The 17,037-nt window shown below is 39.4% G+C and overlaps 1 protein-coding gene across 3 annotated transcripts in view; it reads right to left on the reverse strand.

The window, feature by feature from the left end:
* PLCB2 (phospholipase C beta 2) overlaps positions 1–17,037 on the reverse strand; it is a 67,567-nt gene that overhangs the window by 26,842 nt on the left and 23,688 nt on the right. For all 3 annotated transcript variants that reach the window (XM_081334903.1, XM_081334902.1, XM_081334904.1), the window contains 9 exons: positions 15,539–15,639; positions 14,440–14,606; positions 12,069–12,215; positions 11,388–11,545; positions 6,308–6,390; positions 5,042–5,126; positions 4,735–4,906; positions 2,826–2,920; positions 492–588 (listed from right to left, as the gene is read on the reverse strand). In XM_081334903.1, coding sequence (XP_081191029.1) covers positions 492–588; positions 2,826–2,920; positions 4,735–4,906; positions 5,042–5,126; positions 6,308–6,390; positions 11,388–11,545; positions 12,069–12,215; positions 14,440–14,606; positions 15,539–15,639 — 1,105 coding nt within the window. The remainder of the gene's footprint in view (positions 1–491; positions 589–2,825; positions 2,921–4,734; positions 4,907–5,041; positions 5,127–6,307; positions 6,391–11,387; positions 11,546–12,068; positions 12,216–14,439; positions 14,607–15,538; positions 15,640–17,037) is intronic.

Here is a 17,037-nt window from a genome sequence, read left to right on the forward strand (position 1 = left end):
AGCTGTTATAGATAATTAATTTAGATCCTGTCCTAGACTCTTCATGGAGAGGCACATGAAGACACAGATTAGGCTCTATCAGGAAGGTTTTTAAAATTTTGGACCTGGAAAAACTATACATAAGTAATAAGTATTCAATCAATTGAATGAATGCTGTGTTCAGCTGCTGAATACAGCTGAAAGATGCTGTATTTAATTTTGCACCATTTAGAAGCAGGGTTTTCTTCTGCTCACTTAGACAATCACTGAAACATACAATTCATCTAGTGGTGCAATAACTTTTCCTTGGCTGGTACCACCCTGTATCATATTGCTATTAGAAGTAGGGGTCCCCGCCCCTCCATATATAGGTCCTAAACCACATAGAACAATGTCAAAGAATGACATTTACACAGTTAATAGATACATAGTTTTCAGTGCAAATATATGTGAGGCTTGCTTTAACCATAGAAAAACATTTTCCTTAACAGGACAAAACAAATCGTCCTTACGTGCCGAAATTTCAAAACTCTCGAATTTGATGGGTTGAATGTAATTCACCAGACTGGACATTTCTTCATAAGCAGTCACTTCCAGACCTGCAGTTCCCTAAACAGAATTTTGAGGGTTACAGAGCAAATTGTGATGCAAACTCCAGTAATGTGCAAAATAAGTATCAGAAAGGACTAAGCAGAATTCATAAGAACAACCTAGGGGGACTGGTGCCTTCCTCTTTGAATATTATATGCTCTGCAGATCTGAGTCTTTCAGAATTGGATTTCCAACTAACTGCATCTATTTACACACCCTTAGTTCACTCTTCTGGGAGTTGTAGTTCCAACCTACCTGGAAAGTCATCAGGTTAGGGAAAGCTGTTCTTGTAAAATTAGGATTAGAATATGCAAAGAGGGATAAGCCCTACTCTAGATTCTGCCTCTGCCTCTGCCTCATGATTAGGACTAGAATATGCAAAAGAGGGATAAGCCTATCCCTATTCATGATTCTGCCTCTAGCGAGTTAATGGGGATTGATATTCTCTTGCCCTTTCCTAGCTGATTGGGAAAGAATAGTTGATTGGTATTACTGACACACCAGAGAGGGCAGAATTTAGCAGCTGAGTGGTAAAACTACTGAGCTAAATGTCTTTTCAGATCTCACCAGCTGGTTTTCCCATGGCTGTGTCAGTATTATGTCTTCCATACTTCCAAGGAATTTCATTTATTTATTAGTTAAAAGGTTTAGCCTATATTGTCATTATTAAAATAATTCCAAAGTCATGTTCTGTCAGAATTCAGGAGAAGACACCACACATTTGAAGGGCTAATCTTTTATGATAGGACAGCTGACACCAATGGATAAATCTTAGCAATTTCGGTGAACTATTCTGTTACGTTTCTAGAAAGAATCATACAAAGGATGAGGGGGGACATGATAGCAGTGTTCCAATATCTCGGGCCACCACAAAGAAGAGGGAGTCAAGCTATTCTCCAGAGCGCCTGAAGGCAGGACAAGAAGCAACGGATGGAAACTAGTCAAGGAGAGAAGCAACCTAGAACTAAGGAGAAACTTCCTGACAGTTAGAACAACTAACCAGTGGAACAACCTGCCTCCGGAAGTTTTTAAGAAGAGACTGGACAGCCGTTTGTCTGAATTGATATAGGGTTTCCTGCCTGAGCAGAGGGTTGGACTAGATGACCTCCAAGGTCCCTTCAACTTTATTATTATTATTATTATTGTGAAAATTAATAACATCAACTTTTCAGTAAGAATAGCTGAAATAATAAAATATTATTTTATAAAATAAAATAATCTCTGCAACGTATACCAATACTGTAATCATGATATATGAAAAAGTATACCAATACATGTAATCAAAAAGATTAGGGTTGAAATGATAGCAGTGTTCCAATATCTAAGGGGCTGCCACAAAGAAAAGGGGGTCAACCTATTTTCCAAAGCACAGAAGGCAAGATAAGAAACAATGAATGGAAACCTAGAACTAAGGAGAAATTTCCTAACAATGAAAATAATTAACCAGTGGAACGGCTTGCTACCAGAAATTGTGGGTGCTCCATCACTGGAGACTTCTAAGAAGAGTCTGGGCAGCTACTTGTCTGAAATGGTATAGGGCAGACATGTCAAACACAAGGCCCGGGGGCCGGATGCAGCCCATGAAGTGGTTTCATGTGGCCCGCGAAGCCATCCTGGAAACAGTGAGGGAATGGCCCCCACTGCCTTGGCCCTGGCCCAGAGACCCTCCTTTTGCCAGAGACCCTCAGATTTGTCCCACTCCTGCCCAGGCCCCCATAGGCACCCTTGATGCGAACGATGTAGAGCTGGCCACACCCACCCAGTAGGCCATACACACTCTAGCCACGCCCACCCAGTAGGCCACGCCCACCCTGGCCATACCCACCCGGCCCCCTGAGGGCAACCGCAATGCTGATGCGGCCCTCAATGAAATTGAGTTTGACACCCCTGGTATAGTGTCTCCTGCTTGAGTAGGGGGTTGGACTAGAAGACTTCCAATTCAGTTATTCTGTTATTCTGCTCTAGGAATATTAGCTCAGCAGAAAATTACAGTTTAATTATTTCATAAAAAAGGAAATGTTTCTACTTTTTATGAGATCCTCTGATCATCTTTCATTAAGTGAAGGAAAGTATGAGGTCTAAACTATTTCATCTGGTTAAAGGCAGGACAATCTCCCATGAATATAGATGACTGTACAAGAGATCATTAAGCTAAGGCCTTGGAAGCTAAGCTAAAATCTTGAATAATTACCGTATACTTAGGTACCGTATATGGTAATTGTGTATATGGTAATACACAAAATCATAAATCATACCTCATCAGACTGTAGCTTTTTAATCTCTTCCTCATTTAGGTTTTCCAAATTTCTCTCTGCTTCAGGAACTTCTTCATCCTCTTCAACTGGTTTGACTGACAATTTGAAAGAAAAATCGGTATGCTTATGAAAGTTCGCATCTAATCTGTAATTCCTCCAGACCAACACTTTCTGCTTTTCCCCATCCAATTTCCATTCTGGAGCTCTAGTCTAGACGCTCACTCACCCAGGCACAGATTGTTGACCAGTATGAACTACAACATACTAATAGTCAGTGGAGGCAGGTCATAAAAATGTTAACTAAAAGCATATTAAGAAGGTTAGTTTAGATATATTTATTTATTTATTGATGGGATTTATATCCCGCCCTATCTCCCGAAGGACTCATATACCATTGTAACTCCTTTGTCTTATAGGGATCTGTAATATATAAGAAAATAATTAGCAGTGGTTACTGAGCCCCTATAAATTTTTAATTTACATGTCTTTTGGGTGGACATGAATTCAGATTTTATTTCTTTAGCAACAAATGCAAAAGTAGATGTTGCTCTTTGAAATGTAAGTTCACTGGATGACTTTGGGACAGTCGCTATCTCTCAGTCCAATTTATCCAGCAAAATTATTATTGCGGGGGGAAATGAGAAGAAAGTGTTAAGTATATCTGGAAGCAGGGCTTTTTTTCTCATAGAACGCTCAGAACGGAGTTCCGGCATCTTTTTTGGATGGAACCTTGTAGGGTAGGCAAGGGGGGGTTGTATGACATGTGTGAGTTCCGGCACCTTTTTCTTTTACAAAAAAAAGCACTGTCTGGAAGCCTTACATTATCTTTATATAGTTCTATCCTTAGTCTTTCATTTTGTTTTATTTATTTTTATTTTTATTTTTATTCCATTTATATCCCGCCCTTCTCCAAAGACTCAGGGCGGCTTTACAAACTTAGCAGTAGCCTTCATTCTATGTATATGCCTGCTTATTAGGGCTTTCACACACACCCCAAGCGGCATTATTACAAAGTCAGCTTAATTGCCCCCAACAATCTGGGTCCTCATTTTACCTACCTCGGAAGGATGGAAGGCTGAGTCAACCTTGAGCCTGGTGGGATGCGAACCTGCACTAATTGCAGGCAGCTTGTGTTACTTAAGGAGGCATTAGCCCACTGCTCCACCAAGGCTCTCTGTTAAAGAGAGTCAGACTTTTATGCAGCTCTGCTCTCTATTATATGTTCTCTAAGAGTCCCCCAAACACCTATTTTTTATGCAGTCATGATGCTGTTTATGTGGTCTCTTAGATAATCCTGAATCACTACATGTAGCCCTTCACTTATAACTGCAATTGAGCCCAAGATTTCTATTGCTAAAGCAAGGCAGTTGTTAAGTGAGTTTTGCCCCATTTTCAACCCTTTCTGCCATGATTGTTAAGTGAATCACTACAGTTGTTAAGCAAATCATGTGGTCGTTAAGTGAATCTGGCTTCCCCCATTGATTTTGCTTGTCAGAAGCCTGATGGGTCAGTTACATGACTGTAGGACAGTGGAACTGTTATAAATACATGCCAGTTGCCAAGTGTCTGAATTTTGATCACATGACCATGGGGATGCTGCAATGGTTGTAAGTATGAAAACCAGTTATAAGACACTTTTTTCAGTGCTGTTGTAACTTCAGATGGTCACTAAACTAATAGTTGTAAGTAGAGGACAGCCTGTATTCCAGGGTAAAAAAATACCCCAAGGGCCAGTCTTATTTTTTGTCATAATCTTCCTTAACCTCAGGGTTTTCAGTTTTTGGGTATGACAATTCTCACAATTCCTGGGCAAGTATTTTCCCATGTTGTCTTGAAATTCTGGAAATTATAGTCGTAATACATAGTTGGAGGAAGCCAAGTTTGGAAAGGCTACTGTATGATATGGTACCTGTGCTATCCTTTTCTATAGGTAGAGGTTGGTCTGTGATTTCATCCTCCAAACTCTTCCTCTTCTTCGGAATATCTTGGTTCTCCCCAGGCATGAATTGGTTCTTCTTGTTCTTAATCAAGATCTTCCCCATTAGATCCTGAGGACTTGGAAGTGGAACTCCTGGTTTTAGCTACCAAAGAAAAAAACACCAAAGAAATGGACCAAGTTAACATTCACATCATCCTCACAGTCGCACAGAACGCAGATGGTCTGAACAAGTGAATCCGAATGACTACTTAACTATTTAATTTTCTTATTCACTTACTGGATATTTTTCCAGGGGTTCAGTCAGTAACATGTCTCCAAAGATGGTTCTGCAGTACTCAGCCATCTTTGCCTGCTGCTTAGGCCTAAAAGAAAATACAAGAAAGGAGTAAATTATGAAAAAAAACCTGAGTTTAGCATCATCCATGCTTCACCTGTTTTACTCTCTGTTTATATCCTAACATCTGCAAGATTCATCTAAATTTACTACCCCAGAAAATTTTTGGTTCTGTTCTAAACCTTGGTCTGCATCTCCTCTCTACCATATCCTATGCTTGCTATTGCACGGTGATTGTTTTAAAAATGCCCTTGAAATTATTTAGAGTTAATTTAAGATTTTTTTTCTCTCTTTCTTAATTATTAAATAATTTGACTATCAGACAGCTGCATTCCACATTTATTCAGATCGAATACACTTCCCAGGTCCATTTTAACAGATACATTTTCTAGGAAATCTAGAAATAATTGTTTCAATGTTTATGGATGAGAAGATTGGATGAGAATTTCCTTTTACTTATAAATAAGTTTTGAAAAGGAAAAGGTAGGTGTCAGTTTTTACCATCTCTTGATTGTGAATCCTGCTCAGCCTTTCATGAGTTGTCTGAGCACCAAACTGAAAAAAAACAACTTCTGGAGAAAACCCACAGCTGGAGGAAATATGTTTATTGCCTGAAAACTAGCATGGCACATGCGTATACAATTGCTTTCTTGTGTAATTGACTGGGATGCTGCATGGCAATTGATTTTTTTTTCCTTTAAAGACTAAGGTAAAGGTAAAGGTTCCCCCACACATGCGTGCTAGTCGTTTCCGACTCTAGGGGCCAGTGCTCATCTCCGTTTCAAAGCCAAAGAGCCAGCGCTTGTCCGAGGACGTCTCCGTGGTCATGTGGCCGGCATGACTAGATGCCAAAGGCGCCCGGAACGCTGTTACCTTCCCACCGTAGTGGTCCTTATTTTTCTACTTGCATTTTTACGTGCTTTCGAACTGCTAGGTTGGCAGAAGCTGGGACGAGTAACAGGCGCTCACTCTGTTACGCGGCACTCAGGATTCGACCCACCAAACTGCCAACCTTCTGATCGACAAGCTCAGCGTCCTAACCCACTGAGCCACCGCGAATAGGCCACAATTAATTTTGATTTGCTAGAAGGTTGCTAATAATATTGCAGCAAAATTAATTTATCCTGACTGACTGAACACCCTCCTCCCCACTTCCAGTTTATCAAAACACAGATTCCTTTTCCCACTGAGTAAGATCCTAATACTCACAAATCCACATGGTTCTCAAAAGACAGGATTACTGGGTAGGGAGATGTTTTAAAAGCGCTTTCTGCAATAGCCTCAATTGCATCCTGTAGGAGACAAAGAGAGAGAAGGAGAGTGAAGGAGAGATCGGCTTTTCATGAATGTAATTGAATGTTTGCATAGGTAGAAGAAACCTGCATCATTCAAATGCTGATGAACATCACTCATCATTGGTGTACTGGGTGGTTCTGGGGAGAATTTTAGTTGAGCAATATCTGGAAAACCACAGGTTACTCATTCTCTGGGAGAAAGCCTCCACATGTATAACTGGAACCCAAATCAGTAATATGTGCATATTTGTGTGGGAATTATCAGTGCAATACTGTACAATGGTCAGTTGCCTGGAAGTCTCAGAGTTTCTAGTGTCATGTGAACCGTCATTTATAGACTGATGCCTGATGTTAAAGGACAAGAGACCATGACCACAAGTGAAATGGAGAATGCCATAATGTTCATAATTGGGAAATAGTTAGTGTAATGTCTGATTATATTGGAAATATGTTTAAAGTGTATACAGTATGGGTTTATACCCTAATTGTCTGTGGTGAGAATATTTGAAAAAAATGGTATTTTTGGGGGGGGGGAACCCACTGGCAATTACTTTGTAATATTTGGAATTATTTTTAAATACATAAATATACCAAAATACAGAGATAAGCAGTTTTAAAATGAGCAATTGTGTCTTTGTCCTCTTCTAATTTTATAGGCTGAAATTGCAATTAAACTCTCCTAACGTTAGCCTGATTACACCTCAGTCTAATTTAAAATTTAAACTGCCATGGCAATTTACTTGCATTTTATAATGACCTATTCCATACACCAAATTAAACATTATGATGACTGAGTCCATGGTCAAATTTATGGTTAAAGCTAACAGCTCTAACCATAGTCTGTAAATCTACAGATTTAGCCATGGTGTATGTTCTGTACTGGGCTTGTGGTGATGCATCACGTGCGTTGCTGGAGCAGCTAACGGCTCTCCAGTAACCCAGACTAGCTGTCTCCTGTCCTGCAATTGGCTAGCCCCAGGCGGCAAGAGTGGGTTCAAACCTATTGGCTGCCGCCTATGGGCTAGACTATATATTGTGGCTGGTTGTAGCAAAGTTTCAGTACAGTTCTAGCAAGAATAAAAGTATGAGTTATCCTGTCCTCAGCCTCGTGTCGTCATTCCTGCACCCAAGAGCCCACTACTTAACAGTGCAGAATTCAGAAATTGCAGCAAAGGAAAGGATGTCTGCAACAGCACTTTTTTTCACCCCCTGAGGTTCATCAAAGCTTATTTTCAAAAAGAAAGAGCTGTGGAAATAATTAGCTAATCAGCTGAACCTCCATTCAGCTCCCTTTTTATTTGTTAAACTAAAAGGGGGAAAGAAAATATTGGTTGGGCTAACCATAGCAAAGGTGACATTAGACAGAAGAATAATCAAACTACCCTTATTTGCGGCAAGATAAATGTGCACAGAATGAGTGAACATAGCTCTTAGAAAAGAGGTAGATTGTGGGAGGAGAGGAATCCTTTTAAAAAGTTGATCGTTAATAAAATTTTCTCACTGGCTTCTGACAAAATCATGGAGGCATTTGATCTGGTCCAGCAGAATTTTTGTATGTTCTTAATATTGTAATGAGGTGGGATTTGTTAAGCTGGGCCTTTGAGGACTGCACTATTTGATTATGTGCCAGATCAAAGACCTATCCTGTTCAGCACCAATTTTCCTATAGAGACCAAGTGGGTTTTTTGTGTGAACACTGCATAAGAAGGTCAGGCACTGAACTGCTGCTCCCCAGTTATCCCAGACTGATATTAAAAAGCCTCATTTGGAAGAAGCAGGGCTTTTTTCCTCATAGAACGCTCAGAATGGAGTTCCGGCACCTTTTTTGGATGGAACCTTGTAGGGTAGGCAAGGCGGGTTGTATGACATGTGTGAGTTCCGGCACCTTTTTCTTTTACAAAAAAAGCACTGGGAAGAAGTATCATAATAAACAGCTACAGTAATTGTCTTATCCTCTATTAATATGTTTGACCTGTCTTTAAAGCCATCTTTATTCTTGGTATATTGTAACGGTAAAGATTTCCCTGTCCTGTCGTGTCTGACACTAGGGGACGGTGCTCATCTCTGTTTCTTAGCTGAGGGAATCAGTGTTGTCTAAAGACATTTCCATGATCATGTGGCCAGCATGAAGGAACACTGTTACCTTCCCACTGGAATGGTACCTATTTATCTACTTGGATTTGCATGCTTTCCAACTTCTAGGTTTGCAGGAGCCGGGGAAAGTAACAGGAGCATATCCTGTCATGTGATACTCGGGCTGTCAGCTTTCCAGCTGACAAGCTCAGCTTCTTTAACGGCTGAGTCATTGCGCCCCCTACCTCTTTATATTGTATAATTGAATAAAGTTTACGAATTAGGTTTTTGCTTCTTCCACCACTCTCACTTTCTTTGGACAATCATGCATTGTGAGACAGCATTATATATATATATATTTTAATCTGGAATTTATATCTGTGTTTTTTTACATGGTGTTTTATCTCATTGCTGTGTGCCACCCAAAGTTGCTTTTTGTGAGATGGGGGCTATATAAATTTGATAATAAACAAACAAAGAAAGAAAGAATGCATTTGTGGAACCTCCTTATTTATTTTCCCTACTGCAATACTGTAACTGAGAGTTCTTGATAATACTTCTTTCTATACAATTATATATGCTTTCTCCTGTGGTCCACCCATTGATTGACATCATTTTAAATAGGACATTTATCTTCTGTGGGTAAAATGAGGCGCATTCTGCAGCAACCGTAATGCCAAATGATGGCATTTTTACCAGCACATAACACAACTGAGGAAAGCCAAAAAAAGGGGGGGGGGGCTTTATGAAAGAGAGGCCAAGTTGGTGAATTCCAGCTCACCAAGAGTCAACTGTACTGAATGGCCTATAACTTTAGATTGTCTTTTGCAGAACAACTTTTAATTGAACAAGTAGTTGATCATGGATGGGGAGGGGAAGGCTGATCCTGCCTCTTGATCTGATCTGATTCCAAAGGAAACTGATGTAGGTTCAAATCAGGAGAGAGCCACCACTTCTTTCCACCCACAAGTTATTTTGGAGAGGAAAGCTAAGAAGGAAGAAAGGAGAGAGGGGAATGTCCAAATGTTATATAAGCTATAATGAAAAGTACATGCTGTGCTAACACTCTGTAATTCCTTTTAAATTTTCATTGTTGTGGTGCAGAGCAATCATCCCCTATAATTATAGCTCCACTCAAGCACAATAGCTTCTATTTGCTCTGTAGATTGCGTGGTGTTGTGTCATGGTAATTGTGAGGTCATAAGATGGAGAATATAAATTGTTAACATCAAAAACTACTACCAGGGTAATCATTTAAAGGGACCTTTTATTCTTTCCCCTGCGGCTTAAATTACAGCTGAAGGTGGGAACCTACTGAGTGACTTTCTTTCTGAATTTTTGGGACAAAAGAAAATATTTAAATACTTGAAAGAGTAGTAAGAAAGAATAGGATTCTGATTATTTAAATATATAAGCCTATCATTTATTATGCATGCATCACTGATGCAATATATAGATCTTAAGCACCTATAATTGAATTGCTATGTCTTGTGTGACTTGATTACAGTAACGTCAAAGCATTGCTGTGCAGAACACAGAAAGTGACGGAAAAGTTTAAGACCTTTAAGTTCAAACTCATTTAGGCAAAAAAAAAATGAACTAAAGAAATGAAATCTTTATTCTGGTCAAAAACCAGCAAAAGGTGAATAAACAAAATCTATATTTAGAATAGAGGTACCTGGTTTTGTAGTAGTAAATCAGAGCATATACAGTATATAAGGTTCTTGGTGTTGTAATTGATGACATGCTAATCAATGGGTTTGTGTTTAGCACCATCTACTCCCCAATTCTGGGTACAATTCCTGTGTTCCAGATTTTTAAGATCAGTATAGCTAAATGTAAATTGCTCCAGAGGAAACAACAAAGGAATATGGAAAACAAGTCCTATGAGGAAAAGTTTAACAGACATGGAGCTTTTATAACCTTAAGATAAGCATGTGCTGTTTTTGTATGCTTCCCTCACAAATAACTGGGTCCTCAGAAGCTCCAGAGGCCCTGGATGCTGCTGCTCAAAAATCTCTTGGATCCACTTGGATTCCAGCTGAGCAAGTCTGAGTGAGTTGACTGACACTTTGTGTAGTCTTATTGTCTGCAAAGCATTTGATACTGCAGTTCCTGAGGAAATAGGATCCTTAGTTCTATCCACCATGCCACCAATTTAGATCCATGACCTTCCTAGGTGATTAAAATTTCTATGGTTGGGTTCACATGGTTGCAATTTTTTTTTTAACGTAAATAAATTGTTCTGCCTCCCATGAAAGAGATGGTGGTAGACCCCTTCCTAAAAATGCCATATTTGGATCCAACACTTCTGGACAACTTTTGCCCTATCTCCCTTCCTTTTTTGGGGAAAGTTGTTGAGGAAGTGACTGGACTGGAACTTCAGAAAGCCCTGAAGTAGATTATCTGGATCTTTTCTAGTTGGGTTTCGGGCTACAAAATACTACAGAGACACAGTGTTAAGGCTGTTTTCCTCCTTTCTCTGAAGTTGGTTCCAGTTGGTATAAGTAGGAAGGAGGAGAGGCCAACCCTTCAGCCCCCTTACCTGTGGGATGCCTCAGGGTTTGAAACTCCTGTCTTTCCTCTTTAACAACTACATGAAACCACTGAAAGAGGTCATCCTCCAACGTGGAGTGTAGTTACAACCAGTATGCTGTTGATACCAGTTGTACTTCTTGATTCTGAGCTGACTAAACAATGCCATCAAGATCATATCCCAATGCCTGGAGGAGGTGAAAATCTGGATGGGGAAAAACAGTTACATTTAATTCTAGCAAGACAGAGTGGCTGTGGTTGGAAATTTATCCTGGTATAAGGATTTTCTATCTCTAATTTGGGGTGGGGGTGGGGGGTAGCACGTTGCCGGATGGAACTATATGGGCTCAAAGAGAACAGAAAAAAAATCACCAGCAAATGCATACCTTGAACAGTATTTCAGTTGTCATAGTGTACCCGTGGGTGATGATAGGTTCCTCATCTGGAGGACGTCCCTTCCAGCAATCAAGTTCCACACAACGACAACCAGCCAAGAGAGTTTGGCGATACATTTCAGGAGATGAGAGTCCAGAAAACTGTCCAGCTGTTAAAAAGAAAAGAAAAGAAAAAGAGGCATGTATATAAAATATTAATAGAACCATAAAACAATAACTGTTAAAATTACCACAAATAAGAAATGATTAAAAGATAGGGAGGGCGGCAATTGGAAAGTGGGTACAGAGTGTGTAAGTGTGAGTATGAGTGAGTGCATAGGTGTAAAGTTGCTCTCTGTGTGTATGATTAATGTAGCAGAAAAAAAAGAGGGAAAATGATTGTTCAGCGGGCAAATACATTAGGTGATGTATACGTTATAAGCACCCAATAGGCTTATAGGCATCTGCCCTATGTTGTGGCAGATTGTGATCCATTTTGCCTATTTTCTTTGATCATCAATGGCTAGATCTTGGTTGATTATCTTTCATAGCACCTGTTACCTAATCTTTTTTGAACTGGCAGAACCAGGAAATGTGGGGAATTGTAATCCTAAACACATATAAAAGCTGACCACTTGGAGAAAATTATCCTAACGGAGACAAAAGAGTGTGTCTTGGTAGATATCACCGTACCTGTTAGATAAGTGTTGTGGGATGAGCTGATGAAATAGTGGGAGAGTGGATGGTTCATATCTTGGTACAGCAACAGTTTGTCTTGAGATACGATGCTGTTTTCAGGACCACACAGGAACCAAACCATTCCTTCAGGAGACAGTTGTCCTGCAGGAGCAAATAATCATATTGTGACTGAGAGTGGAATTCAAGACCTTGAAGGAGCTGACTGTGAATCAGGGATAGGTACCTTGCTGCCCTCCAAAGGTTTTGGATTTCTATTCCCATTAACCTCAGCCAGCATGGCCAATGACAAGGAATTGTGGGTTTTAGAGTATAAAACTTCTGGAGGAAACTAAGTTCCCTGTGTTTCTACATTGGATGCTCAACCGCAGTGCTGGTGCTTTATTCTGACTTAAAACTAAAGGCAATAGATGTAGGATTGTTGTGAGCCATGATTATTTCATAACTTGTATTCCTAATTCCATTCAATCTGCTGGAGATTCCTTATTTAGCTATCTTCACTCACTTCCCATTTGGACTGCTGCCATGTGCTCTACATGGGGATGCTCTTGAAGATTACCCAGAAGCTTTAACTGGTTTAGAATGTGGCAGCGTATGCAGTCATGGGTGCCCCTAACTTCAGCCATGTAACAGCTCTGTTATGCAAACCACATTGGCTCCTGGTTTCCTTTCGGGTACAATTCAAGGTGCTGGTTATTTCTTTTAAAGCCCTATATGGCATCGGGCTAGGTGGACTGCCTCTCCATAAGAACATCTACCTGTTCTCCACATCAGATAAGGTGGACATGCTCCTAGTCCCTTGCCTTAAACATTCCTATTTTATGGAATCTAAGAAGCGGGCCTTTTCTGTGGCAGCCCCTGCTCTATGGAACCCCTTCTTGTTGAGGTTTGGCAGGCAATTACCCTTCTACCCTTAAAACCTGGCTTTCCTCCCAAGAGCTGGGATAAGATGAGTTGGATGAGAGGATTTAATAATGGACTGAATGCGGAAACCTAACTTTGGTGCCAGGTTTTAAATGTTTCTGATTTTAATAAATATATATTTTATGATACTTTACTATTGGTGTTATTTTAATTGTTGGTTGTGAGCCACCCAGAATTTGACATAAGATGGGTGAATAAATGTGAATAACCCTTATTCGTTTTACCACTTTCATTTTCTTCTATGTCCATTTTCCCCCAGAAGCCATTCTTGACACTACCCAAACAAATATTACCTTGTTAAATGAAGTTACTAAAGTATATAAGTCCAATAAACATAAACATAAACATTTACAAAGTGTCTAGAATTTAAAATATTTTAAAATTCAATGGATAATATTGTCTCTCCAAATACTTTTTTAGAGAACATCATAAACATTATTAATTACTCTAAGTCCTTTTTTAAAGTAGTCCTCATTTAGTGGCCACAATTAGGACTGGAAACTCAGTCATTAAGTGAAGTGGTTGCTAAGAGAAAACATGAAAGCATGACTGTGCTTATGATCTTACTTCAGCTTTCCTTCCATTTACAGAGTTGGGAAATTTTAAATGCAAAGATTGGTTGTAAAGTTATTTTTTCATCACAATCATAATTATGAATAGTCACTAGATGTGGCAATTGTTAAATGAGGACTACCTGTATTATTATTATTATTATTTGTTTCCATATTCACAGGTTTACATATCGTAATGAAAGTGATCTTATCATGATAATGATTATTGTTTGTTTATTGCCAATTACAGATTTTAAACATTCTTGAGGCAAATTAATTAAGAATACAAGGAAAATATAAATAACATGAATAAAATCTTTAATCAAGAAATATATGTACACTAAATAAATATGGAAATAATTTCTCTTTTTTAGCAATTGTGATTCACAGCCTCCTCCGACCTATTGGCTATTCATTTTTGTTGGATGACAAAGAGAGAAGAAGGCTATAAGGAAGCATTCCACAATATCAGGAATGCAGTATATTTTTTTCTGGGAGAAGAGGACTGTTGCTCAAGGGAAGGCCAACTGGTATATAATGGCATACCCTGAAGTATTCACAAAACTCTTAGAAATCCTGAAGTATTCATAGGATTCTCAGAGACCTTGAAGAATTCACAAGACTCTCAACACTGTCCTGTTCCTTAATAAGTCTTCCAGATATTCTGTTGATATTTAGGAGAAAGTTCATTACTAAACTGCCAAATATCCTTCTGTGTGTGTAGTGGATATAGGTGTATAGATACCCAAACAAGCACACATGAATATATTCACTACTACTTTATGGTTTCTACCCTATTTACATTCACATAAGAATTGGACAGTGTGTAGCACTCTATTCTCTCTATAGGCCTGGGATCATGACAAAACCTCATTCTAGTAGAAAAGACTCACCTCGTTGAATATTCATCCCACTGGGCTCATATTTTTCTATGAGGCCCTGCACTCTATCTGGTTTGGCAGGAGGGAAAAGTGTGTCACTGAGTGGGGAATTTCGCTGTTTCTTGTTGATAAATTTTGTCAAGTGATCTTTCGTCATGTATGGCTTGGCTTTTGAATGGCTAAGGAGAAACAATGAAGAAGAGTGTCTTTAGGTGTCCCTGGAAAATCCCCCCCTACTTAGTAGCAAGACAACATTCTTTCTTTTCTTTTCTTTTCTTTTAGTATTGAATAAGCTTGCTCTATCTTATCCTTTCCTGTACTGCAGATTTAGATTCAGCACTATAAGGCATGAAACAATTGGTGCAAAAATAAAGCTCAGTCTAAAATACTTTCTTTATCAACCTGAATCTTTCTTCAACTTGTGCATACTAGACAACTAAGAAATGAACAACTAACACCCATAAAGAACCCTTTGTAGAGAAAATGTTATGTAATAGAGATACTAGCAAAAGCAACAGCAGTCAGAATTATATACTGCCCCACAGTGTTTTACAGCACTCTCTGGATGGTTTATAATGTCAGCATATTGCCCCCTACAATCTGGGTCTTGATTTTACCAACTTTGGAAGGATGGAAGGCTGAGACAACCTTGAGCCCCATTAGGATCAAATTCCAGAGTTAGCCTGAAATACTGTATTCTAACTACTGCGCCACCATGGCTCCTACTAAGCCATCCTTCCCAGTTTGCTCTTTCTGAAAATGTTGATCTACAGTTCTCATCATCAAGCATAGCCAACAGGATGGGATCTGGAGGAGGAGTACTGTAACATAGAATACCTGAAAAGCATTAGATTGGGATCAGTTTATCTCAATAGTCTCTGTCAGGTAATGTGTGGCTTAACAAACCCGTGATGAAATGGGAATAAACTTTCCATCCAGAAAAAAATGCTGGTTGACACAGAATGCAAATTCAGAATCCCAAAAGACTAATATGAATCCAACCAAACACAAAGCACAAGAAATTCTGAAAGATGAGAACTGCGCTATATTTCATTGGATTCACCCAGACCCCCTTTACCTACATAGTATCCCTTATGTCATGAAAGCTTACTGTGAGGTAAATATTTCATCAATATCTCGCCGAGGACAGAGGTTCATCAGGAATGTTTTATACACTGTTTCAGGAAAGTCCTCTGGGTTGATGCCATCATTCTGGAAATGAAAGAGCAGCTCATGATCATATTTAACAATATATTCTGAGTTATAATATGAATTCTTTCTCCTGTGCCTAAATCTGACAAAAGGTTGTTTTTGTCATAAAGAAAAGCTGCATGTGAAATAAAAAAATACATCTAGCAAGAATTTGTTTTCCCTTCAGAATATAACTTTTTCAGACAATGTATGATGTAGCTATAGTAGAGTGAAGTCATTTATGGGCCGCTCCACCTGTAGTGTTTTTAAAAGTGCCATGCTGTTGTGGTTCCGTTACCTCAATGTGTGGTTGCAGCCCTTCTCAAACTGAGATGATTAGCTTATGCTTTGATTCTGGCACAGCAGGAAATACGACAAATGGCAAGCAAATTGTTTTCCATCAGTGAGAATTTGCAGTTTATCCTGGTTGCTTGGCTCATCCACCTCTTCCCACAACTGAGCTTATGAGTAGTACTGAGCATTGAAAGAATGGCAGTAATGGCAACACTTGTGGAATAGAGCAAAGATGCTTCTGAGGGTTTAGAACAGGGGTGTAAAACTGCCAGCCCGCAGGCCGGATGCGTCATGTGGAAGCCACACCCATCTCATTGCCGGCAATGGCAAAACCGTCCCAATATGTTGTGTAACATCACGTGACATCGCGAGTTTGACATGTCTGGTTTAGAGGGTAAAGATGGTGGCTGCTTGCAAGGGCATTACATTCAATATAACCAGACTTTTGTAACCTGGTGTTTTCTAAAAATTTGGGGATTCCCAAAATTATTAGCCATAATTCAAGAATTTGTGATGATCCAGTCCAACACAACTAAGTTGGGAAAGAGTGGTACAAAACCAAAATGATTACAAAGTGAAAAATCGTATGACTATAACTGTGCTTATGATTTTACACAGGGCAATATGTACTAACTATGATGGCAAACACCTGATAGAGATGCTGCAAAGGTCATAACTGTGGGCATTGGTTGCAAAGTTAGTTTTTTATCACAGCCATTAGCTGTGAATTGTTGTTGTCCAAGGCAGTTGCTAAACAAGGATTACCTTTACAGTTATTTCTCTAGGATATTTGCAGATTGGCAATTGTTTCCAATTCACTATTTGTTTAAATCAGGGCTTTTCAACCTTTTCACTCATTGTACCACTTTTAGGATATGGCAACATCCGAGTACCACCAGTCGCCTAGCAAGGTGTCAAAAACTTGATGACACCCCCCCCAAAAGGAAAAAAGTGATGAAGTACAGGTAGTCCTCAACTTAGAACAGTTCACTTAGTGACTGTTGGAAGTTACAATGGCACTGAAAAAAGTGCCCCCCAAGCCACAGCCAAGCAAGACACCTGCCTGCCTGCCCGGCCGTGCTCTTCCTCCTGTCCGAGGTTTTCATTGTTGTGAGCATTTCTGTT

Source organism: Vipera berus (assembly GCF_964194415.1).
Source record: "Vipera berus genome assembly, chromosome: 1".
NCBI lineage: Eukaryota > Metazoa > Chordata > Lepidosauria > Squamata > Viperidae > Vipera > Vipera berus.